The sequence below is a fragment of the Myotis myotis genome, unplaced genomic scaffold (assembly GCF_014108235.1).
Source record: "Myotis myotis isolate mMyoMyo1 unplaced genomic scaffold, mMyoMyo1.p scaffold_m19_p_18, whole genome shotgun sequence".
In the NCBI taxonomy this organism is placed as follows: Eukaryota; Metazoa; Chordata; class Mammalia; order Chiroptera; family Vespertilionidae; genus Myotis; species Myotis myotis.
In genome coordinates this window covers 3,000,489-3,024,928 of record NW_023416322.1, presented here as the reverse complement: position 1 = coordinate 3,024,928, position 24,440 = coordinate 3,000,489, and the positions used below count along the sequence as shown (strand labels likewise).

At 54.7% G+C, this 24,440-nt stretch overlaps 2 protein-coding genes across 3 annotated transcripts in view; one reads left to right on the top strand and one right to left on the bottom strand.

Annotated features, from left to right (window-relative positions):
* Nucleotides 1–529: 529 nt before the first annotated feature.
* STYXL2 (serine/threonine/tyrosine interacting like 2) lies at nucleotides 530–24,440 on the bottom strand. Of its 2 annotated transcripts, none has more exons than XM_036344514.1 (6): nucleotides 24,328–24,440; nucleotides 23,584–23,711; nucleotides 13,344–13,438; nucleotides 9,063–9,294; nucleotides 6,635–6,852; nucleotides 530–3,777 (listed from the first exon to the last, which is right to left on the bottom strand). In XM_036344514.1, exons 2-6 carry the CDS (start codon nucleotides 23,694–23,696, stop codon nucleotides 989–991), a joined length of 3,447 nt encoding a protein of 1,148 aa, XP_036200407.1. In that variant the 5' UTR covers nucleotides 23,697–23,711; nucleotides 24,328–24,440; the 3' UTR covers nucleotides 530–988. The 2 variants fall into 2 exon arrangements, with proteins under 2 accessions (XP_036200407.1, XP_036200408.1); XM_036344515.1 differs by lacking the exon at nucleotides 24,328–24,440 and adding an exon at nucleotides 23,794–23,907.
* The window catches only part of GPA33 (glycoprotein A33), a 41,381-nt gene continuing 40,829 nt past the window's right edge, over nucleotides 23,889–24,440 (top strand). The window contains exon 1 of the mRNA XM_036343807.1: nucleotides 23,889–23,958. Coding sequence (XP_036199700.1) covers nucleotides 23,889–23,958 — 70 coding nt within the window. The remainder of the gene's footprint in view (nucleotides 23,959–24,440) is intronic.

Here is a 24,440-nt window from a genome sequence, read left to right as displayed (position 1 = left end):
GCTGTCCCGGCTCCCTGCAGGGCTGGCGGCAGGGGTGGCCCTTGCTGTGGGGCGTGTCCGTGCGCCCTTGCAGAGCCTCTCCGCCAGGGGCCGCACCTCCTCTGCCCGCGAGGCCGCTGAGGGCACTGCAGCACCGGCCCCTTCCCTCTGGGTCGTCCAAGGGAGGCAGAGGACAGGAAACTATGCCAGAGAGACTGACCCCTCTGGGCTGCCTGTGGGCTCCTGGCGGCTGGCTCCCAGGCCAGCGTCTCCACTCCTGTGGGACGCGCCTGCCAGATGCTGCTGATCGCCTTGTTTCTTCCGAGCCTCAAGTTTAAATTTTCCCTCCAGGATCTCATCTCTGAGGCCCCCCAAAAATGTTCTCTGTCGATGACTCTCTCTCTTCTCTCTCTCTCTCTCTCTCCCTCCCTCTCTCTCTCTCTCCCTCCCTCCCTCTCTCTCTCTCTCAACATATCCTTGGGTAACAATTAAAAAAATTTGCCCTAATGTTGAAAGCACTAAGAGTGACCAGAAGGAAGAAGAAATATTGGACAATAAACCAATTTAATGCAGATCCAGTGCCTTAAAAAGGAAGAGCCCGCACTCAGCATCGCATGGGGAGGGTGCGTGTCACAGGGCAGGTCCCTGTCTCCTTAGAAACCGCCGCCCGAAGCCGCCCTGCACTCTCAGCCTCCTGGGTGAGACCGGGAGTCTCCCACAAGCCCCGGACCCTGCGGGCTCCCCGCTTAGTCTGTGATGAACACCAGGAAACAGACGTGGAGCTCCAAGGCTTAGAGGACGTTGGGCAACAGGTGATGGTGTCGGCTGGTCCAACGTAGGCCTGCCCATGGACGGCTCTCCTCCTCCTGTGCCCTCTGCCTGGCACCTCTTACTCCAGCTCTGCCCGTTCAGCGAGCCTGTGCCCACCCTCATCCCGTGATGGGCGGTGGCAATGTGAGCCTGAGCCCTGGGCTAAGCTGCCTGGCTTTGTCCCAGGCCCACCTGCCCGCTAATCCTCCCTCCTCCTCTGCAGCTTGGTCCTGGTCTCCTCCTGCCGGCGCCTCCAGGCCGCGATGATGGCCTCATCATCCGCTGTTTCCTCGTCCTCCCCGTCAGTGCTTCGCCGGTACCGTGCCCGCTGCCCTGAAGCAAACCTCCCTTCCTCTCTGCTCTCCGTCCTCGCCTTCTCTCCCTCCTCTTCAGACCTCATGAAGCTCTGTGTGAATTTCCTCTTGGCGCCAAACTCAGAGAAGTCTGCCCTGCACGACTCTTCCACGTCCTCCCAGTCCCTGGGCCTGGCCCAGTCCGCACGTCGGGGCTCCGGGGACTCCTCCCCGGCCGAGGGCTCTGGGCTGGCCTCGCGGGAGCTCGAGGTCTCACTGAACAGGGCCCTGGAGAACTTGTGTGTCTGCCTGCTCTCCCTGGTGGAGGAGGACGAGAACCGGGAGGAGCTTCTCACGGAGCCGCCGTCGGCCGTGCGGTAGGAGGAGGTGTCCTGCTCCTCGGACTTGGAGAACTTGTAGCTGGAGGAGCTGCACCCTGTCTCCCGGAGCAGGGAGGACCTGGTGGACTTGCCCCTGGAGCTTCCAGACCAGCTGCTTTGGGGAGGAGATCTCTCCCCGGCCCCGAGGCCACTGAGCCACTTGTTGATGCTGCTGTCCACCTCGTGGCTGGCCCCGCGGCCACTGCCGTCGCGATCGGAGACATCCAGGGAGGAGCCGGCGTCCGTTTCAGGCTTCTGGGAGCCGCCGCGGGAAGAATACCGGAAGCTGCCTATGGCGCTGTCGGCGTCTTCATCTCTTTCGCCCACGTCCCTGTCCTCATCTTCCCTGACCTTCTTCTTCTTGAAAAGGTTGCTGCGTTTGTGGTCAGAGGCCAGCTTCTCCATCTTGTACTCAGACATCTTCTCCCTCAGCTCCACCTGCATCTCCTTCTCCTTCTGGCCAAGCTCCTTCAGGTTGATGTGGTCAGCAAAGAGGCTGTAGATGGGCTTGCTGGTCCCCCTCCCGGTGCTCCCCGTGCCTTCGGCCCTGGAGCTCGGCCTGCTGTGGCAGGACGGCAGGGACTGCGTGTCGGAACTGGGTCTGGCCTGGCCTCGAGGCGGAAGGCCCAGGGAGGAGGCGCTCTGTGCGCTGAGCATGGAGACCTGGTCCTCCCCCGGGCCGCCGGCCGCCGCCGCCGCCTTCACACTGGCCGCGGATGGGGAGCGCGACAGCAGGAGCATTTCGTTTTGCTTCTGGGCGAGAGTCTCGCTGACTACGTTGGCGATCCAGTTCTGGATACTGGCGATGGAAACGGTGTCTCCGGGCCCCACGGGGAGGTTAGGCAGCGGCGTGGAGGGGGCGGAGGTCAAGCCTCCCCCTGTGTTGCTTACGGCCTGAGATGGGTGGGAGCTGAGGCTCAGGGCGCTGAGTACTGAGGCTGTGTCCCCATCAGTACTGACCGAGGGGGCTGCGGACCAGAAGGCAGACAGGGGGATGCTCCTGCTGGCTGCCGAGCCGTCGGCCTCCCAGCTGCCCATGGACTGGCTCTCCTCCAGCGTCTGCCTGCTTCTCTCCAGCAGCTCCAGCCTCCGCTGCCGCTTCTTGGCCGAGGCTGAGGCCTCGTCCTTGCTGAGCTCCACCACCTCCTCCTTGTTCTCACTGCCCACCTTCTTCTGGTGTTTCAGCTTCCAGGCCTGGTAGGCTGTCAGGTTGACGTCGGAGGCGCCTTTCTTCTCCTGCTCGGCCTCCTCTGCGCCTGGCTCGCTGCAGCTGCCTCCTGCCTCCGAGTCCCTCTTGTGAAACCCAAATTGGATTCTCTTGATCTTCCACCTTTCGAGGGCAGTGAGTTTGTCCTTGTTCCTGCTGCAGAAGTTATAGAAGGAGCTGGCCTCGGACAGCACACTCTCCTCGTCCTCCTCCCGGGCCCTGCTCCCCGCCTCTGAGCTTGCGCCCACCTCCTCTCTCTCGCTCCTGGACTGGTACCTCCGGGAAGCTTCCTTCTCAATCTCCAGCAGCCTCTGGTTCCACACGTCCCAGGAGCTGTCCGTGGACACGGAGTCGGAGCGCTGCCTCCCTCGCCGGCTCTGGCTGCTCATCTCCAGTTGCTGCTTCAGGACCCGAATGTCATGGCTGCTCACGCTCTCCGAGGTGCTGGTCTCACTCAGGGTGTACCGGCGCCTTCTCCCCTTGAAGGAGCCGCCATCACCCTCCTCCTCCACCTCCTCCTCCTCCTGCCCCCACTTCCGGTGCCCTTCTGCCTGGTACCTCTCATTGCGGCGCTGCCACTCCCGGATGATCCCCTCCACATCCTCATCCTCAGGCTCGTCCCCCCTCTGGGCAGAGGGCGTGGAGCACTTGCCATCCCCACCCTGCGGGGCCTTGCCGGTGGGGAGGCCCTGCTCCTTCTTCCACTGCTCGTAGAGCTTCTCCTCCTCCTCTTCATCGATGAGGGTGAGGGGCTTGGAGGCCTGGCTGGCCATCCCCAAGGAGGAGCCACTCAGGCGGCTGGTGGTGTCGTCCTGCTCCTCCACCGTGAGGTCCTGCACCCTGGCCCCGATGGTGCTCCCCGTGTCCTCACCCTCCTCGGCCCCATGTGCGCCCCCCTCCCCGCTGTCGTCCTCGTCTCTCTCTTCCATCAGCTTCTCGTTGAGCTCCCGGAGCTGCCTGAGGAAGCCATCGTTGGGGCAGATGGGCCGCTTCCTCCGCACGGTCATCAAGGCCTCCAGGACGGCCATGTGGTGGAAGATCATGAGGTAGGCCACCACCAGCACCGCCGACCGGCTGATGCCCATCTCGCTGCTGACCAGCACTTTCCCTGAGAAGAAAACACGGTCAGAAAGCTGTGGCCGCAGCACGTCCTGGCTTGGTTTTAAGCCGTTTTGATGTGCTGGTGTCATGTTTACTTGGCCTCTGGTCTCTGTCCATGCTCAAGTCCGTCTGTCCCATGTTACAGTGTCAGGCAGAGCAGTGGGGCTGCGTTGTCTGAACCTGGGCAGGACGTGGGGCAGAGGGGGGAAGAGACTAACCACTGTCCCCACAGTTCTCATTTCTCCCGCCAAACTGGGCATCAGAGGGGGGAGAAATGAAAGAAGGGGGGACAGGGCAAGACCAGAGAAACCTGAGGCCAAGATGAGGGCATCACAGAGACGTGGAGTGTTGCCATGGAAAGCGTCAACAGTCACAGCTGGAACTTAAGAATTCCCTTCATAGCATCCTTGCTGCATCATTCCTCATCCAGGCTCTGCTCACACACACCCCACACTCACACATACCACACACACACAACTCAAACACACACAATTTCTCACACATCACACATACCACACACATACACAACACACACCCCACACTCACACATACTACACACACACATCTCAAACACACACTTCTCACACACCACACATACCACACATACATACACAACACACACAACACACTCACACATACAAACCACACACATATACAACACACACACCACACTCACACATACAAACCACACACATATACAACACACACACACCATGTTCACACATACCACACACACCTCACACACACTTCTCACAGACCACATACAACACACACACCACACTCACACATACAAACCACACACATATACAACACACACACACACCACGCTCACACATACCACACACATCTCACACACTTCTCACATACCACACATACCACACACACATACACAACACACATATACAACACACACACCACACACACATATCACACACACCACTTCTCACACACCACACTCACACATACACACTTCACACCACACACACATCCCTCACACACAACCACACGTATACCACACACACTCACACACATATACACATATACACACACACTAATGGATGCTTCCTATGACAGGGAGCTCAGTTCCTCACACACCACACACATACCACACACACTGACACAAACCACACACACATACACACACTCACACACACACATATGCCACACACACATACACACACTGCACATGCATACCACACACAGACATATACATACACTGCTGGATGCTTCCTGTGACAGGGAGCTCAGTACCTCACATACCATCCACATACCACACACACTTACACTCACACACACACCATACACATACACCACTCACATATACATTCACACACATACATACATGCCGCACACACATACACACCACACACATATATACCACTCTCACACACACACACCACACATACCACACACACACACATACCACACACACACACACACATACCACACACACACCACACACACACATAGCACACACACACACACACACACACACACCACACACACACACACACCACACACCACACTCACCACACACACACACCACACTCACACACATACCATGTCACACACACCACACACACACACACACACCACACACACTCGCCACACTCACACATACCACACACACACACACATACCACACTCACACACACCACACACACACACACCACACTCACCACACACACACATAGCACACACACACCACACTTATACACCACACACACTCACACATCACTATAAACACACCACACACACCATATACCACACACATGCACATACACACTCACCTCGCTCCACACTTAGATCTAATTTGGGGGCGTCCCTTCACGTGTTAGGGCAGAGCATCACGCTCTATAGCAGACACTCAGGGCTCCCCCTGGGATGATCTGGGGTCAATAATGAACACATCTGTATGAACCAGGCCTTTCAGACAAAATCTTTAAGAACATCACTATCACATTCTTTGCTAAACTTTATTTCATTTTCCTGGCTATTCTGTGTCTTTTGGTCAGTATTCAAGCATCTTTTCATGTTCTTTTATGCATTTTTAACATTTTAATCCCCACAGCAATTTTAGGAGGACTCGAGCGCCTTATCTCTGGTCTCTAGATAGGAAGCTGGAGTCCCTGGCCCAGGACCTGGCCCGCAGCGCCATGGAATGGAGAGGGCCCAGCGGGTCCGACTCCCCAGCTCCGGGGCCCTGAGCTCTCCACCCAGTGCCCACCCCGTGCCCACCTGCAGCTCCGCAGCCTCCCGTGGGCTCCTATCTGGGCCACAGCGCCGCTCCCCTCCCACCCGGTGGGGTCTCCAAAGCGGAGGGGTGAGTGTGGTCCAGGTGCCTTCTCAGTGCCTGCCTTGTCCTTGACCTTCCTGCAGGACGGGCCCGCACTCCCTCCTCCCCCGAGGGCTCCTCCACAGACTCCTGGACAAGCCTATTCCCCTCGGGGCCTTTGCTCCAGCACTTTCCTCCGCCAGGTAGCGCCTCCCAATGTTCCGATGGCTAGTCCCTCCCTGTCACTCAGCTACGGGTGTCAGCCTCCCTCTCCAAGGCTGGCCTGTCGCTCCAACACATTGTTTCAGGCCTCACACCCCCCAGTGTCTCACATTCCTCTCTCTTTTCTGTTTCATTCCTGCCTTCACTGCATGGGGGATGCAAAGGCCAGAGCTCTGGGCCGGCTTTCACCCCAGGGCACCTGTCAGCCCTCAGTCATGACTTACTGGACGTGTGGTGGTCCTTCCCTTCCCCTCTTCTTATAATGATACAACCACCTCCGTAAGACAGGTAACCCCAGACACGGCAGATAACGGGAGTTTTCCATATGTCCCCGTCTTCTTCTCCTAGGCCAGGCAGACCCCCTCACCTCGATAGGTGAGCAGGGCCTCGTCCAGGAACTCGGCGGCCTTCCGGAAGTGCCGGGAGATGTCCACCTCGGGGAAGTCGTCCACCTCAACCCCAAGGTACTGGATGTCCAGGCCAGTGTAGAACTCGGGCCCCGTGTAGACGCCGGTGCCGTGGGCAGCGTTCAGGATGTGGGTAATCCCCAGCCTCTTCAGCCGGCTCTTGTTCACAGCCACACTCCTGAGGACGAAGAGGCGGGGACGGGTTTGTGCCAGAGTCGGAGCTGGACAGGCACATCCCCACAGAGAGGGGAGTCCTCCCGCCGGGTCAGGAGGGCCAACCGGCGAGTGCCTCCTCCTCGCTCCCCCACAGGTCGGGCTCACTGGGATACCGTTATAAAAAGGGGCCAGGGGCTCAGTCCCCGCGGAGGAGAGAAGATATGGGGGCTGGCAGGGGAGGGCAGGACAGAGAAGAGAACCAGAAGGGGGGGAAGGAAACCTTTGAATAGTCCAGAGATCTCTAGTTTAAAATCTTGCCCGTCTGGTGTGGCTCAGTGGTTGAGTGTCGGCCTATGAACCAAGAAGTCATGGCTCAATTCCCAGTCCGGGCACATGTCCGGGTTGCTGGCTCCAGCCCCAGAAGGGAACATACAAGAGGCAGCCAATCAATGATTCTATTCTCTCTCATTATTGATGTTTCTATATCCCTCTCCCTCTCATCCTCGCTCTGAAATCAATAAAATTATATATATATTGTTAAAAATCAGGCATTAAGTCCTGGTTCGTGTGCTCAGTGGTCAGAGTGTCAGCTTGTGCACCAAAAGGTCACAGGTTCAATTTCGGGTCAAGGGCACGTACCTGAGTTGCAGGTTCAACCCCTGGCCCCAGTCAGGGCGTGTGTGGGAGGCAACCAATCGATGTGTCTCTCTCACATTGGTGTTTCTCTCTCTCTGCTCCTCCCTACCTCCCTTCCACTCTCTCTAAAAATCAATGGAAAAAATATCCTCGGTCAGGATTAACAAAAACAATAATAACTAAAATCCTAGGCCTTGGGAATAAACACTCACCAAGACACAGAAAAGGCAGACAAAAATAACCTTCACCTGCGTGTGCTGCACGCTGATCTGGAATGCTGTGTTTTCCAAAGTTCTTTCACGCACATTATTTTGTCCTAATAATGCACTTCAGCGGTAGACAGAGAAACTACTTTTGTTCCCATTTGAAGATTGTAAAAATGAACCGAGGGCTGTATGACTTCCCGAGACTGACTGAGAAGGAGACCGTGCAGGGCCCGGTGGCTTGCGCGTCCAGCTCAGAGCTCTCCGCTGCGGTGGAGGGGTCTGAGGAGCCCGAGGCCAGGGCTGTCCAAGAAGGCGCAGAGGCCTTCAGCTGGGACCTCGGCAGACGCCCTGCGCCCCTCCCTGGTGACCACGGTGGCGGAGCTTCTGGGTCCACAGAGCTCATTAGGGATGGCTTGGGACTCGGTGCCCAGTGCTGGGAATCAGGTTCTGGGCACTGAGTCCAGGTGGGGAATAAGACCCACCATCCAAAGCTATTTTCTTACTGTTCTCCTGGGGTCCCAGACCCCCCTGTGCTTCTGGATAGAAGGTAACTACAGCAGGAGAACATCTCAGTAAGTAGCCAACGGATTGGCCAGCCTTAGGCCACAAACGCCGTGGCTCCACGTAGGCCCTGGCAAGACCCCGAGGGAATGGACGTGAGTGAGTTGTTTTGAGGTTTGTTCTGGAAACCCCTGATATACTTTTTAAAAATAACATTTCTTTTCTGACTATAACAACCACAAATGCTTACTCTAGGGAATTCTGTTCCATTCAAAAGACCCTAAAAAGAAGAAAATAAAATCACTTGTAGAACTACCTCCTAGAGAGAAGTACTGGTATGGTAACACTTGATCATGTTTGGCTCTAATTGTTGTCTGTGCAAAAGCTATACACACACATCTATATGTTCTCCAGTTAGCATCACACAGCATCTATACTATCACGGAACCTAATTATCTTCTTACTACATCGTGAACATTTCCGTATGTTGGTAATACACGTAAAAACCATGACATCAATGGCTCCGACTGTCCCCTTCTATGGTTGTATGGACGTTGGGGGACAATGGTGAGGGGGCTTGTGCTGGCACTGCTCCAGGCAGGCAGGGAGGCCCCGAGAAGGCACCTGGAGGGGCGAGGAAGTGACGAAAGCCCTGGCAGGGTCATGGGGCCAGCATTTTGCCCTGCTGACCTATAGAGGTGAGGGGACCCCTGCGTGCAGACAGGTGGGCAGGGCCTGTCTCCAAGGCGGGGGCTGGTGGGTGATCAGCAGCATCACGTTTCTGGATGGAGCTAGTGGGGCCTTTGGTGAAAGTTGGGGGCAGGCGTTTCATCTCTCTCGGGCACTACTCAGGGGAGGACAGAGGCCTGTGCCCAGCAGTCAGACTCACTTCTCTGCTATGAAGACGTTGGGCCAGACCTCATCCACCTCGTTCCAGGGGGCCTCCTGGCGGTCTTGGACCAAGGCCCGCTGCAGGTCCAGGACGCAGGGGGTGTTGTACAGGCTGGTGTCGTCCATCTTCTCCCGGACGCGGTGGTACAGGTCCTCCATCAGCAGCTGCTCGGCGGACTCCAGCATGCCCGGACACTCCGCCTCGGCCCTGACGCCCCGCGGCCTGAGTTCTAGGGGGACAGGCAGCGTTCTCCTCAGAGCTGGGGCACCACGGCTCCCTGCTCCTGGGGAGAGCCCACTCCTGGCCAGTTTGCTGCCAGGCCTCTGGGCATGGGCTGAAACGCCTGCAGCATCTGCCGGGAAGGACTTACGGGGGCCCGGGGGCCCTGCATTGGCCTGGACACTGTGACCAGGACCAGGGCCAGGGCCAGGGCCATGCAGGGAATGGGACACCAGCTTCCCTTACTCCCCCCTCGTTTCCCGAAAGCTGCTGACACCTTAGTCCGAGGTCCTTAGTGCCTGGTATACATCCGGTACATACACCCTCCAGTGCGCCATACAAAGCAGAAGCCCTGGCTAACTGAATACCTGCATGTGCATGTATCTGAATTTCACGTGCAAACCCGAGGCTGGTTTGACTCCTCTGCACATGCGATGCAGGCACCCTGAGAAAGCAACACCTTCCGCGGTGGGTTTTGCTCCATCACATTTAGTGGGCGTGTCTATGCCGGGTATTGTCTGCTTCCTGCCCTGGAGCATTAGCACCTGTCTCCCAGGCCCCAGCTCTCCGCAGGCGGCGGGTTGGCCAGGGCTCTGATGCCAGTGAAGGCAGCACCCAGGCCTTTCTGGCCAGAGAGGCTCAGATTCCAAATAAAATCAAGTCCTATTCACCCCCACCTCTAGAGAACCTTGGTCTCCTCCTAATCCATTTGCTCGAAATTTATCAAATCGGGGGCAGGCAGATACTTCTGTGGATGAAAGGGGCCACATGCTGACCTGACCAGCTCAGGGGAGGCCGGCATGGCAGTCTTGCAAACTCGGAGACCTGAAGTAACCACAAAGGATGGTCTGAAATTAAACTTTAACTAAAGCAGTTATGGTGAGCAGTTACGTCCTGGGCCAGTATCTTCAGTGACAAGGTCAACCTTTACCTTAACTGAGCCTGTCTGTCTTTTTGCATCTATGATAACATACCCTTGAAATGTCTGGGTAACTTGTGACTTCCCTGTATCTGGAGCCCCTGGGGCACAACCAGGTGTGCTGGGCCCCAGAACAGATACCACAGATTCCTTCATCATCATGTTAATTGTTCCTGCACCCACCTAAGTATGTGTCCATCATTTTACTTTTTATTCAATCCCAGAGGTTTCCCCTCTTCGCTTAATCCCACCTCCTTAATCTATCACCAATGAATTTCATGTAACCCACCTATGTTCCTCCTTTGATTGGAATGTATAAATACGGATGTAACCCCGCCATTCTCCGGAGCACTATCTCAATTCGTTGAGTTTTGCTTCCCAGCACATGTCGACAGTTTGGCTCAAATAAACTCACAAAAATTCTTTACAGGTTTCAATGGTTTTTTTACGTTAACACTTCCTTTTGTGAGAAGGTAACAGGAGCCCTAGCTGGTTTGCCTCAGTGGATAGAGCTTCAGCCTGGGGACTGAAGGGTCCCGGGTTTGATTCCTGTCAAGGGCACATGCCCAGGTTGCAGGCTCAATCCCCAGTAGGGGGCGTCAGGAGGCAGCTGATCAATGATTCTCTCTCATTGATATTTCTACCTCTCTCTCCCTCTCTCTTCCTCTCTGAAATAAATAAATTAAAAAATAAAGAAGGTAACAGGAGAGAGGAGAGCAGGTGTGTCTCCCCCCCGCCCCCCCCCCCCTCCACCACCACTTAGCAGCCAAAACACTGAATCGAGAGAGGAGGGAGGAGTTAAGTAGGAACGGGCGTTCTCTGTGTTGGCCATGACCTGCCTGCACCAGCTTGCTCCGCTCTGAGTGAAAAGGCGCGGCCCCACTGGCCAGTAGACCTGGCCCAGCCCCGGGGAGGGAGCAGGGGTCTGTGAGCCCTCTCGCTGCTCCAGGTCTGTGGGCGCTGCGAGTCCGCCTGCCACCAAGATGCTGTCAGTCCTGCAGCCTGTGGGCGGAGCCCTACGTTCTCCCAAGGAGGACCCGTCCCCCAAAGCCCCTCTCTTCCCTTCTGTCCTCTAAACCATCCGAGTGGCCCACATCCCTGCAGCAGGTCTCAGCTCTAAACAGTCTCGCATCTCCAATGCAAGGCGGAGAGGAAAACTGTGGCCCCGGGCTCTGTGCTGTTGAAAACTAGATGACGTGTCTCCCAGCTCTCAGGGAGTCTTACCGAGCACGGGCGAAAGCCCCTCTCCTCCCCTCCCCTGCTGAGAGATCCCTCCTTTACCCTTTTAATTTAAAAACAAAACTCCCAGCACCTCATTAAAATACACGCATTGACTTCCTCTTCCATTTCCTATCACTTCCCTTCCCTGGCCTCAGGCCCACCCCCAGCGGTTCCCAGCCCCTCCCCGCGCCCCCTCCTCCCGTGCATGGCTACTGCGTGAGGTTTCTTCACGAGGAAGCAAAGCCCACGCCTCTCCTGGCTCTGTCCAACGCGGGCTTCCATGAAAACGGAGGCTCTTCAGAGTCAGTGTCACCCCTGACTCATGAGCAGGGCCATCTTTAGACTGTCTGTCCCCTGCCACGCTTTCCTTTCTCTGGACTTTTCTTACGCCCTGGTCACCTTTCAGCCCCTAACACCAATGGAGCTCAGGCCCATGCGCTGGGGAAGGGAGAGCCCCGAGGTTCTGCAGGAAGCCGGGCTTGGCTCCGCTCAGGCCCCACTCTCCCTGCGGAGTGTCCCCAGCGTCCTATCGACCTGCAAGTGACGCTCCAAGACGCCGTGGTTTTCTCCCAACTCTGAGCGCGGGATTTCCACTTCACGGGACCAGAGCCTGGAGAGAGGGCCCGAGAGTGGAGCCAGGAGAGATGCAGGTGGGAGGCCGGGGCATTCCCAGCCGCACAAGAGCGAAAGGGAGCTTCCGGAGCCAGCGTGATGCTGGGCGCCGTGGAGAGAAACCCAGAGCGGGCGAGGACACCTGGACTGGTTGAGGGTCCCAGAGGCCCAGGCAGGCTGCGCTACGCCAGGGATGGCGAACCTATGACACACGTGTCAGAGGTGACACGCGAACTCATTTTTTTGGTTGATTTTTCTTTGTTAAATGGCATTTAAATATATAAAATGAATATCAAAAATATAAGTCTCTGTTTTACTATGGCTGCAAATATCACAAAATTTCTATATGTGACACGGCACCAGAGTTAAGTTAGGGTTTTTCAAAATGCTGACACGCCGAGCTCAAAATTTCGCCATCACTGCTCTAAGCCAACAGGAGACCAGTGGAGAGTTCAGGAGACTGGGCCTCCCAGGGGCCCGGGTAACAAGCAACAGCAGATAGAATTTCTGGTTCCTCGTGAGGATACAGGCGACCCAGATGTCCCTGTGGATCCTGGGGGGACCCCAAGGGCCAGGGGACTGAGAGAGCCCGGGGGTTCCACGTACAGGAGCAATGTGTGTGGGTCTCATGGCAAAAGGCCTGGGATGGGGTCCTGGCTCCCAGCGGTGGATCCCAACTGAAACCAAAGCCACCGAAGTGGGAGAGACCCTCAGGCCAAAGTGAGGAGAAAGAGGAGGAAAGAAATTCTGGAAGATTATTTTCCAAAAACTGATGGGAGGAAGGTGAATCCATCCAATCAGGGTGAGTGAGATATAGTATGTTTTCTGCTCCTGGATTTACTGTGTAAATGGTAACGCCTCTCCCCACCCCTGTCCCACCTCCTCCCCAGACATATATCTCAATCCCAGTGGCCATGCAGGCCTCCCTAGACAGTCCTCCAGGGCGCCCTGTGTGCTCCAGCCACTTCCTGGCTCTCGGTCTGTGTCTCTAACACGAGCCCCCCCAGGACCCTGAGGCAGCTGAAAACCCGAATGGGACATAAGGGCAGGTGGGGCCTCCTCCTGTGCCACCAGAGCACTGCTCACATGACACGACACTACAGGGGCGATTCCCGCCTCTGTCCTGCGAGGCAAGGAGGAGGAGGAGGAGGGAGAGGGGGAGGAGGAGGGCGGCAGCTGCTTTGTTTCTGCTCCTCGTCTGCGATGGGAAGCGCCTGAGAAGCACACTGACATCTTCCAGGCCCCGTCCCAGCGTCTCCGGTGACCCGAGGACTCGCCCAACTCCCACCGGCCTCTGACGGCCTTACCTTCCCTGATGATGCGCTTGGCAGCCACGGCTGAGGAGAGGTGAATGGGCTCCATGAAAATGCTCTCTGTTTCTGCCTCCGAGACCACCGAGTACCTGGGGGAAGAGGGAGATGGTACTGAATGGGAGGCTCCTTCCACAGGAGAAACCCGGGTTTGAGCCACAAGTGGGCAGCGATGGGGGACGAAGGGGCGCCTCCTGTTTCGGGACCTGAGGATGCGGAGTGTGGGTGCCATGGCTCCGCTTGGCATCCTCTGCTCTCGGACCAGGGCGGCACCAGGCGCGCTGATGCTTATCGGCATGGTTGGCCGGGCTGTGGCTGGGGTCGCCCACCTGATGCGGCTTGACTTTCTCTATTGTTCCCACCCTTGGGTGTCCTGCTGCTCCTGGTTTCCTTGTCCCCTGTCCTCTGTTGTCGATACAGAGGACATACCTAACTGTGCCTCTGCCAGGCCTGCTGGACTGGGCATGGTAGGTGCCACCATTCCCTCTCTGCCCGTACCTTATCCCTGCGTGGGAGGGAGTGGGCTGATGGGCTGAGGATGGAGGCTGGCACAAGTCGGGGGGTGGGGCAGGAAGACGTGCTCCCACACCCAGACCTCATTCGGACACAAGAACTCAAGGGTTAGCCTGAGCCCAGGAATGTAATAAAGCAACTGAGGTCAATGTCAAGGCTGTTAGGATCACCCTAGTGACGGGTCCTCCTCTCTTGGGATCCCCCTTAGCCAGTGTCAGGTGAGCTTTGGGTGTCTTTCTGCCTAGTCTTTCCTAGGTCTAGAGAGGCAAAAAAAAAAAAAAAAAAAAAAAAAACCTCACAAAGATGTAAGAAGGTTTAATGGACACCATTTCTTTTTTTATCACAAAACTTCCCCCATTCTGCCCCTGCATAACCCACCCTCCCTGCCCCTCGACCCCTGGCCATTGCGGATCTGTTCCTGTCCCGATACTGGGACCTTCTCCAGAATGCTCTGTGAAGGAATCATATATAACTGGGGTCTCCTGCAGCCGACTTATTTCACTTCGCAACGTGCACCTAAGAGTCATCCATTCTACGACTTGAATCAATAACTTGTTTCTTTTTATTGCCTAATAATATTCCGTTACTTAGACACCACAGGCTACGCGGCCTTGAGTGGAGGCTGAGCACCCAGGGGTGAAAGGACACCCTGCCTCTGGTTGGCTGGTCGCTGGGTTCTGATCTTCCCTAACCTGCCTGGCACTATCTACTCTACAAGCCCTCGGCAGCTGCTACCACCCACCCCGCTGCGATAGGGCAATCGGTGAGCCGGTCCAGGTGGAGGGCTCCTTCACCGAATTACCTGGAACCAGAACCTCTGCCCGTTGTCCTTTTGCTTTTAAAAGTCTAAAGTGGATGTGTTTCCTGATCTCTGTAATTGACCTATTTTTATTTATAGGAACTGGTAAGATCTTATTTTAGTCCTCGGTGTTTAGAAATTCCCCACTGATGTTCCCAGGTCTGCTTCCACCCAGTGTGTTGAGAATGGGCACCATTTTTTGAGTGACTTCTATGAATTTAATTCTGACAAAACTCCCGCAAACTAGGTCTTACTATTCCTGCTTTAAGATGAGAAAACTGTAGCTCAGAGGGGTTACCAAAATTACTCAAGGCAGTGAGTGGCAGGGCTGGGCTGCAAACGCCGGGAGCCTCGCTCTAAGTCCAATATCCTCTTCACCACAGCACGCCCCGACTTAGACTGGAAGCGGGAGGCAGCTGGTCGAAGTGACCCCCGCTGGATCCCCAGGCCCAACAGACCTTGACACAGGAAAGCACCTGGAAGATCCATGTTGGAATCGTGGCTGGGCGGAAGGATGGATGGATTGGATTGAGCTGAGCTGAGTCCAGGTGAACTGACAGAGCTGACATGAGCTAGGACAAGGTTAGTTGGATTGAGCTGGTGGATCAGCAGAGTAATTATCTCATTGTTGACACCCACATGAAGTGTGCCCAGGGCCAGCCAGGCTATGAAGAAAGCAGTGTCTTTGCCGGAAGATAGCAGTAGCCTGTCTGGACTCTACCAAAGACCAGCTGGACCTGCCCGTGCCGCACAGGGGACAGCAGGACGTGATGCCACCAGGGCAGTTCCTGAAGGATTCCCGGCCTCGCTCTCCCAGGACCTGGGCTCCAGCTGCACATCCTCACTGAGCTCCTTTCGGCCCGGGGACTTCGCTGAAGCCCACCTCTGCTGCCTGGGTGCTCCGTCCTCCCCTCTTCACCATCTTTCATCTTAGGTCAGCCATCACTTCTTTCGAAAAGTCTTCCCTGGCCTCCGCCTCACGCTGCCCCATTCATCAGGTGGACTTTGTCATTTACCTGCGAAATCATCAGGTAGGTGCCTACCTCCTATACTAGGCCACACCCTCTAGGAGGCACCACCGTGGCTGGGTGGTTTTTTGTTTTATTTTCTTAATCCTCACTGGAGGATATTTTTTCCATTGATTTTTAGAGAGAGTGGAAGGGACAGGAAGAGACAAAGAGAGAAACATTGATGTGAGAGAGACACATGGACTGGCTGCCTCCTGCATGCTCCCTGACAGGGGCTAGGGGTTGAGCCTGCAACCGAGGTATGTGCCCTTGACTGGAATGGAACCCTCAGTCTGCCGATACTCTAACCACTGAGCCAAACCGGCTAGCACACAGCTGGGTGTTTTGATGATGGTTGGGTTCCCAGCACCCACACAGTATCTTGCACAGAGTAAAAGCTTAATAGTTATTTTCTGATCCTCTGACTGAATTTGTCCTCAATAGCATCAAATTTACAGGGATAGGGCAGTTGCAACAATTAGGACAAGTATTGAGCAGGTGGTGGCCACTGGCTCATCATTTCACTGGGCTGCTAGGAGCAATCCAGGGCCCTGGCTCCGTCTGTCCATGCTCACTCTGCCCTCCTGAGGCCAAAATGTGCATGCGCTGGGAGGCCTGTCGGCAATCAGCACGTTTTCTTATGGTGGAGTAGAGAGATGAGTCCACTTCCCTTGAATCTGGGTAGTCTTTAACTGCTTTCACCCATAGAACATCCTGGAGGCGACACTGGGCCCGTGTCTCCTCCTGGCCCGCTGCTCTCCCTGGAAGCCTGGAGCTGCCCTATAAGAGGTCTGACTACCCACAATCACCTCGCTGGGAAGGCTCTTGGTCAGCAGTCCCTGCCGGGCTCCCAGCCAACAGCGGCCACATGGACGAGCCTCTTAGAGGTGCAGCCTGCACCCATTGCCCCGCCTCCCCAAGCTGACACAGACAAGCTGCCCAGTAAAGTCCTGCCCAAATTTCTGACTCTCAGAAAAGGGAGCACAATCATGGCCTTAAGTCATTGTGTTTTGGGGCAACTTGTTAAGCAGCAATAAATAGTGGGAACCGGCGATTCTAAGACTAAGAAGTGAAATTTGAGCAAACACCAGGCACTCTTCGCCTCATTGCGATACGGAACCTCGTAAGTGCCAGCGGCCACCTGTTTCTGCAGCTGAGGAGAAAAACAAGTCACCCCACTCTGGGGACAGTCTGGTCCCACTGTGCGCGTGGCTCAGGGCACTCTGGTTCTCAAGTACCAACATCTCATAGAACTACAGCCAGAGCCTCAAATTTTATATAAATGTGAGTCCCATCTCCATTTCAACAATATGTATTAATAATAAATTTAATATTATTAATAATATTATTTATAATAGCTACTATTATTTATACTACTGTTAATAAAATAACTGGTTTGTTTATTAAGGGTCAATATTATGTAAAATGAGATTTGTGGGGAAAGGGCAAGACCGAACCCTGCAGGTAATGAGCTGGGAATTCTTATTCCTAAGGGATGACAAGGCGCTTCCTCCAGGCAGCCCCCCTTGCTCCCACCAGATGCTATTTTTCCTCTGCCGGCCGCCAGGGCTCTGCTTTCTGAGGAGGCTTTCTAGCGTCTGTGATCAGTCCTCCAGGCTAGGGCAGAGAGCGAAAGAGACAGGAAGAGCCCGCACCCGTCAGGTGTGCAGAGGCCTTGGGAGGACTCAGCAGGTGGCGTCAGCGGGATCCCAGCCTGGGACTGTCCACCTGCGAGCCCACGACCGGGCCATTTTCCCTTAACAGTGTTGACTTCCGACGGCGTGGACTGGGTTTAAGCGCCAAACACGGGGACCTGAGCGTCGCTCCTACACCTGCCTAAACTCGGAGGCTGCGGGCTGATGAGGAGCATTTGAAACCAGAAATGATGGAGAAGTGCCCTGCCTTGTGCAGCGAATTCCTCAGCAAATCTGGGGAATGGCCGTGAAGACAGGACCCAGGACACAGAGGAGATCCCCTCCCGCCCCGCATGTGTGTCCAGGCTGCTGCGGTCCGGAGCGCATCCGTGCGGGGCTGGGTCACAGGCTCTATGAGGTGACTGCCAGGAGAGGAGGACACGCAACCTGGTGGCCACCAGCGCGGTTTAGAGTCTGTGAGGAAGGTGTGGGGGGAGGACCCGAAAGCCCGGCGGTGGGGGTGGGCGCCGGGGAGCAGACAGAAGTGCCCAGAAGGAGGAGGGAGGGGAGACCTGAGCACACCCTGTGCCTATTCCAAGGTCAGGGAGACGGCGGCCCTGGCTGTTTTGATTTATGACCACATCTGGGCGGCCACCCGCATCGCCCGCATCCCTGAGATGAGAAGAGACGGCACTCACACCGGGATCAGAAGCGCACGGGCTGGCTGTTCACAAGACAGGCAGGGAGGGCGGACCTAGGATCCATAGCCGCCTCGTCGTAGGCTCGGGAAGAAGCAGCTAGAAAGCCTTGAGGGCGAATGGGAAAAGCAACCATAAGGTGAGCAGTTTGACGGACGTCCTAAGCAAGAGCAAAAGACGGTGCCGCTTTCTTCAAAGCGTGCTTTTCACAGTTGCAGGCCGCGGCCCAATCGTGAAACCTCAAATCAATTCACTGGCTCGTGCCCAGCATCTGGGAAAAACAAAGAGAGAAAAACAGGACCGCACCAGCCACAGCGAGGACCAGCATAAGGTGGTGAAACCTTTTTGTAAGCGTGCGCACACCTGTACACACACCGGGAGCTGAGGCTCCAATGATATGGCCACTGCGGTTTATAATCGGCCAAGTTTGAAAGCTGCAGCTATAAGCCAATCGACAGGCTGTCAGGACACAGAATCAAGTGGAAATGGGGTCCTTTAACCCAGACCCCGACAGCTGGTCACTTCCTGTTAAGGAGCCCCTGGGAATGAAACGGAGGCAGAGGCCCAGGAGGGCTGTCTTTCTGATTTGGCTTTTGCAGAAAAGGAACAGGTTTCTGAGCTGCCTCAGAATGTCCATCGCCTCAGGGAGAGTGAGCACGCAGGCCGCGAGGAAGGAGCGGAGGCATAAACGAAAGCAAATCGATGCTTCGCCGGCTGCGTCCAGGAGGCCCGGACAAAGAGTGAGGCGGAGAGGTCGTCACGGGGAAAGAAAGGTAAAGGAGAAAGCGTAGCCAGGAAGAGCCATTTCCCGAGGCCGCTCAGACCTGACGCCCACCGCCAGCCCACCCGCCGCTCCCGCACGCGGACCTCAGCGTGGGAACAGCCGCAGAGCCCAGCTATAAGCGTCGCTGACGGTGGATGGAAATGCCACCACGGGAGACGGCCTGACGACCACCAAGGAATTCCAAAAAGCTGCAAAGCTTGAAAGCTCAGACCCAGAAAACCAAAGCAAGAAACCGACTTCAACTCAGCAGGAAACAGCAGGAAACACAGCCCTCGCCGGTTTGCTCAGTGGATAGAGCGTCGGCCCAAGGACTGAAGGGTCCTGGGTTCGATTCCAGTTAAGGAAACAGAAAAAGGAGACCGACCCTCCTTCTTTACTCCCAGGTCTCACTGCTTTCCTTCCCCAGCCAGTGATCTGAGAGCTCATCACACCCAGGGGGTAGGCACTTCATACAATGCCCATCCCCCAGGGCAACACAATGTATGTACAGACGTTACTTAGCTGGCTACTCTTCATTAGACAGTTCGCCATGTTGTTCACATTCTATATCCTCAGTCACTATAGCTGCTAAGACATTCTTCTGGGCACAGAGGCACTTATTTCTGTGAAGTACAGACCAGCAGCCAGCCTGCTGGGTCATAGGACAGGCGTAGGCTTGGTCTTAGTAGATACTAGGAAATAGTTTTCCAAATCGTTGTACTAATTTACACGCTCACCAGTGATTTCACATCCTCATTAATATTTGCTACCGCTGGGCTTTAATTTTAGATGGTCTGGTGAGTATGTAATAGTATTGAATTGTAGTTTTCCTTTGAATTTCTATTATATATTTTTGTTTTTATCGATTTCTAGCTTAAGTCTCAACTGGTCAGAAAACATGTTTTGTATAATTAAAAAATGTGTCGATAAATGAAGTAGTGCCCAGTATGCAATTTGTTTCGGTAAACGTGCCATGTGTGCGTGATAAGAATGTATATTCTGTGATTGTTGGATACATGGTGTATAAATGCCAATTAGATTAATTATGTTTACTGTTTTGTTCACACTTCTTATAGATATATTTTTTAATTTATTTAAATTACAGTTGACATACACTATTATGTTAATTTCAGGGGTACAGCATAGAGGTTAGGCATTTATATACCTTACAAAGTGGCACCAGACATAGTTACCACAATATTGACTATGATCCCTACAACTGTGCCACACATCCTGTGGCTGTTCATTGCCAGTTATCAAACTTCCCATATTCTTAATGTTTTTTTGTCTCATTCTATTCGTTGCTGAGATCGTTTTGTAAAAAATATACATTTGACTAAGATTGTGGATTTTAATTTTGTATTCAGTTCTGTCCACTTTTTTGCTTTCTATATTCTGAGGCTATGTTATTAGCTCATAGAAATTTTAAATAATTATATCTCCCGGTGAACCAGACCTTGGATCATCACGAAACTTCCCTCTCTGTCTCCAGCACCTGTCCCCTCAGTCTGATGCCAATAAACAGCGCCCCTGGCCTGCTCTGGGTCCTGTGGGTGGCCTTTTCCAGAGATGGCCCGGCGTGTCCCACCCTCGTGCTCTCCCTACAGCGGAACCTGGACACTCCTCCAGTGCAGGGCTGGAGTCCATGCCCCTCCTTTCGAACCTGTGGTCCTCTATGTGACTTCTGAGCCTGCCTCTTTTTAAAAAGTGTATCTTTATTGTTGAAAGTATTACAGACGTCCCTCCTTTTTCTCTCATTGACCTCTGCTAGCCCACACCTGCCCCCAACCCCAGGCCTTCACCACACTATTGTCTGAGTCTATGGGTTGAGCATACATGCATATAAGTTTTGTTAATCTCTTCCCCACCACACTCTGAGATTCCACAGTCTGCTCCATGCTTCTGTGTCCCTGGATCTATTTTGTTCGCCAGTTTATTTTGTTCTTTAGATTCTACATCTGAGTGAGATCATGTGATACTTGTCTTCCTCCAGGTCCTTCCATGCTGTTTCAAAGGGTAAGAGATCCTTCTTTTTAACAGCTGCATAGTATTCCCTGGTGTAAATGTACCACAGCTTTTTATCCACTCGCCTGCTGATGGGCACGTGGGCTGATTCCAGATCTTAGCTGTTGTAAATAGCGCTGCTATGAACATAGGGGGGCATACATTCTTTCTAATTGGTGTTTCAAGCTTCTTAGACGCGGGATCACTGAGTCAAATGGACCTAAATAGACACTTCTCCAAAGTGGACATACAAATGGCCCAGAGACTTATGAAAAATGCTCAAAGTCACTATCATCAGAGAGATGCAAATTAAAATGACAATGAGATAGCACCTCACACCTAGCAGAATGGCCACCATCAACCAATCAACAAACGACAAGTGTCCCAAGGATGCAGAGACAAGGGAGCCCTTGTGCACTGCTGGGGGGCATGCAGACGGGTGCACTGCTGGGGGCATGCAGACTGGTGCACTGCTGGGGGCATGCAGACTGGGGCACTGCTGGGGGCATGCAGACTGGGGCACTGCTGGGGGCATGCAGACTGGGGCACTGCTGGGGGCATGCAGACTGGGGCACTGCTGGGGGCATGCAGACTGGGGCACTGCTGGGGGCATGCAGACTGGGCACTGCTGGGGGCATGCAGACTGGGGCACTGCTGGGGGCATGCAGACTGGGGCACTGCTGGGGGCATGCAGACTGGGGCACTGCTGGGGGCATGCAGACTGGGGCACTGCTGGGGGCATGCAGACTGGGCACTGCTGGGGGCATGCAGACTGGGGCACTGCTGGGGGCATGCAGACTGGGCACTGCTGGGGGCATGCAGACTGGGGCACTGCTGGGGGCATGCAGACTGGGGCACTGCTGGGGGCATGCAGACTGGGGCACTGCTGGGGGCATGCAGACTGGGGCACTGCTGGGGGCATGCAGACTGGGCACTGCTGGGGGCATGCAGACTGTGCAGCCACTGTGAAAACAGTACGAGTTTCCTCAGAAAATTACATACGGATCTGCCATTTGGCCCAGTGAGGCTACATTTAAAACCTGATGCACTCTTGTCGTGTTCTCTGGGCTGCTAACTCTTGGAATTCAGCGGCTGGGCTATGAGGAAGCCCAAACTGGCCCACACGGAGCCATCAGATGCAAAGACCACGTTAGATGTCTGACCGACAGGAAGCCCCAGACCTGTGACGATGCCTCTACAATCCCAGGCCCGGCTGTGGAATCACCCGCAGCCTGCAGGTCACCCCAATCTTCACAGCTTTCCAGCTGAGGCCCCAGACATCCTGCGGCAAAGGCCAGCCACATGCTGTCCCTCGTCCAGGTTCCTGGGGTGAACGCAATAAAATGGCTGCTTCATGTCACTAGGTCTTGGAGTCCTGAGCAATAGCAGCTGGAACAGCGTGGTGAAGACTTTCTCCCCCTTGTGAACCTTTGTGTAGCTTTACCTCTAAGGCGTGTCTCTTGTAAGCAGTATATAGGCTTTTCAAACATGGAGTCTGACAGTTTTTGTCTTTTAATTGTAGTATTTAGTTTATTTGTGTTTAACGTAATTACTTACATATTGGGTTTAAGTCTACCATTTTCTTATTTCTTATGCTTTTTTTTATCATTTATGATGCTTTTCTTATTATTTTCGTTATTTTCTATATTTTTTCCCTCTTCTTTCTTGCCTCATTTTGCATTGGTTACATTTTATCACAGTAGCTTCCCCTCATTAGATTGTTAGTTATACATTCTGTTGTGAAACTTTCAACAATTACACTAGAGATTACAACACACATCCTGGACTTCCCGCTCAGGCTCAGGGTTTCAGAAAACCTCCCCGGCGAGCGGCGCAGCTGAGAGATGAGGCCCCCAGAGAGCGAAGCAGAAAATCGGGATGGAAACTCCTACGTGAGGAAGCACCCGGCGTGGTCCCGACTCAGGGAGGTGTCTGGTCTATGCAGATCAGACACCTATGAAGGGGTCATATTTTCAAAAAACGATGAGCCTTAAAAAGCCTTTGGGTGTTATAAGCCTGAGAACAGCCCATGGCCCCAATGTCCATAAGCAGGACACAGTCTGCTAACGCCCCTGAGTGACGAGCGCCCACCTATGTCCCCCACCCCCCTCCCGTGGGGAAGCCTCGGGCCCCGAGAAGCAGGAGCCCGCAAGACCCCAGAGGACTGAGGGAAGTGAAGCGGATTCGTGGCTACTTCAAGGTCAGCTGACCTTGAGATATAAAGTTGGGGCTCCTCTTCCTGTTTCACGCATGTCATAGGTTCGCCATCACTGCCTTAGCGGGTGGCTGTCCTGAGGCACCAACCTCAGCTACACCGTCAGATCCTGGGCACCCGTCAAGGTCGGGACCAGCATCCCTCCTCCAGGAACCTCCCACCCCCTTCCGAGTGCAGTGGTTCCTGCCTCAGCCCAGGGCACACTGGGCCCCAGGCAGGATCCTAACGCGCACTGGGAACCCTGCCGGGTGTCCGCGCCTCCAGAAGGGACGGCACATAGAGAGAACTCCGGGACATTGCTGATGAGTGGCCTTAGGGCAGTGATGGCGAACCTTTTGAGCTCGGCGTGACAGCATTTTGAAAATAACAATTCTGGTGCTGTGTCACATATAGAAATTTTGTGATATTTGCAACCATAGTAAAAGAAAGACTTATATTTTTGATATTTATTTTATATATTTAAATTCCATTTAACAAAGAAAAATCAACCAAAAAATGAGTTCGCGTGTCACCTCTGACACGCATGTCATAGGTTCGCCATCACTGCCTTAGCGGGTGGCTGTCCTGGGGGCATGCTCCCTCACCCACCCCCAGCGGCACTTACTGGCTGGGCGAGGGGCTCCGCAGGAGGTACCGGGCCTGCACGGCCCTCACGTCTGCTTCGTCCTCTTCACTTGGGACGACCTGCTCCTCCTCGGGGTCCCCACGGGTCGCCATGGCACCTGTCAGCCTCTGCATATTTGGTGTGAAAAAGGCAGTTGAGGAATCTGGTTTTGGGGGATTTGTGTGGGGAGGGGTGTGTTGGCGATGTCACCTCAATGGACAGTCCCCTCCTAGTGAGAAGACGCACGGGGGAATCCAAGTCACACTGGGCCCAGCCACTGTCACCAGGACACCGAGACTCACGCCATGGCCGAGGAGGAGCCACCCTCGGAGTCACAAGACATAAGTGGCAACTTGGCTGCGTTCACAGATGCCAGCAAGGAAGAGGGGGAGGGAGGGACCGGAAACTGAAGACAGTGAATTCCCCAGAACAGAAAGGTCTTTCTGTTGAAACATGGACACCCACCTGCTCGCTCGCTCTCTCTCTCTCTCTCTCTCTCTCTCTCTCTCTCTCTCACACACACACACACACACACACACACACACACACACACACACATTTTCTGCCTCTGCTGGGGGAGGGGCAGCTGGCCCTAAGGGTCTCTGGCCCAGGCACCGACCCCCAGGAAGGAGAGCTCCCGGAGCTGGTCCCAGGAGGGGCTGGGCCCCACACCCAGGCCAGAGCGGCTCCCTGGGCAGGGCGTCCTGGGCCCACAGGACAGAGAGGAGAAGGTAGCACACTCACCGCAGATCTGTGGTCTCCACACCGAGGGCGGTCTCCCAGGACTGGGGGACCCAGAGGCAATGCCACAAGCCTGACCAGTGAGAGGCCCCACTCTGTCTCCTCGGGCCTCTCCT

What these genes read in the sequence shown, in the direction of transcription:
- STYXL2 (XM_036344514.1), bottom strand. Translation starts at nt 23,696, where the DNA reads ATGGCGACCCGTGGGGACCCCGAGGAGGAGCAGGTCGTCCCAAGTGAA. An exon ending in CGGAGCCCCTCGCCCAGCCA is followed by an intron (nt 13,439 to 23,583) that starts GTAAGTGCCGCT and finishes CTCTTCCCCCAG; the next exon opens with GTACTCGGTGGTCTCGGAGG. An exon ending in AACGTCTTCATAGCAGAGAA is followed by an intron (nt 6,853 to 9,062) that starts GTGAGTCTGACT and finishes CTTCGTCCTCAG; the next exon opens with GAGTGTGGCTGTGAACAAGA.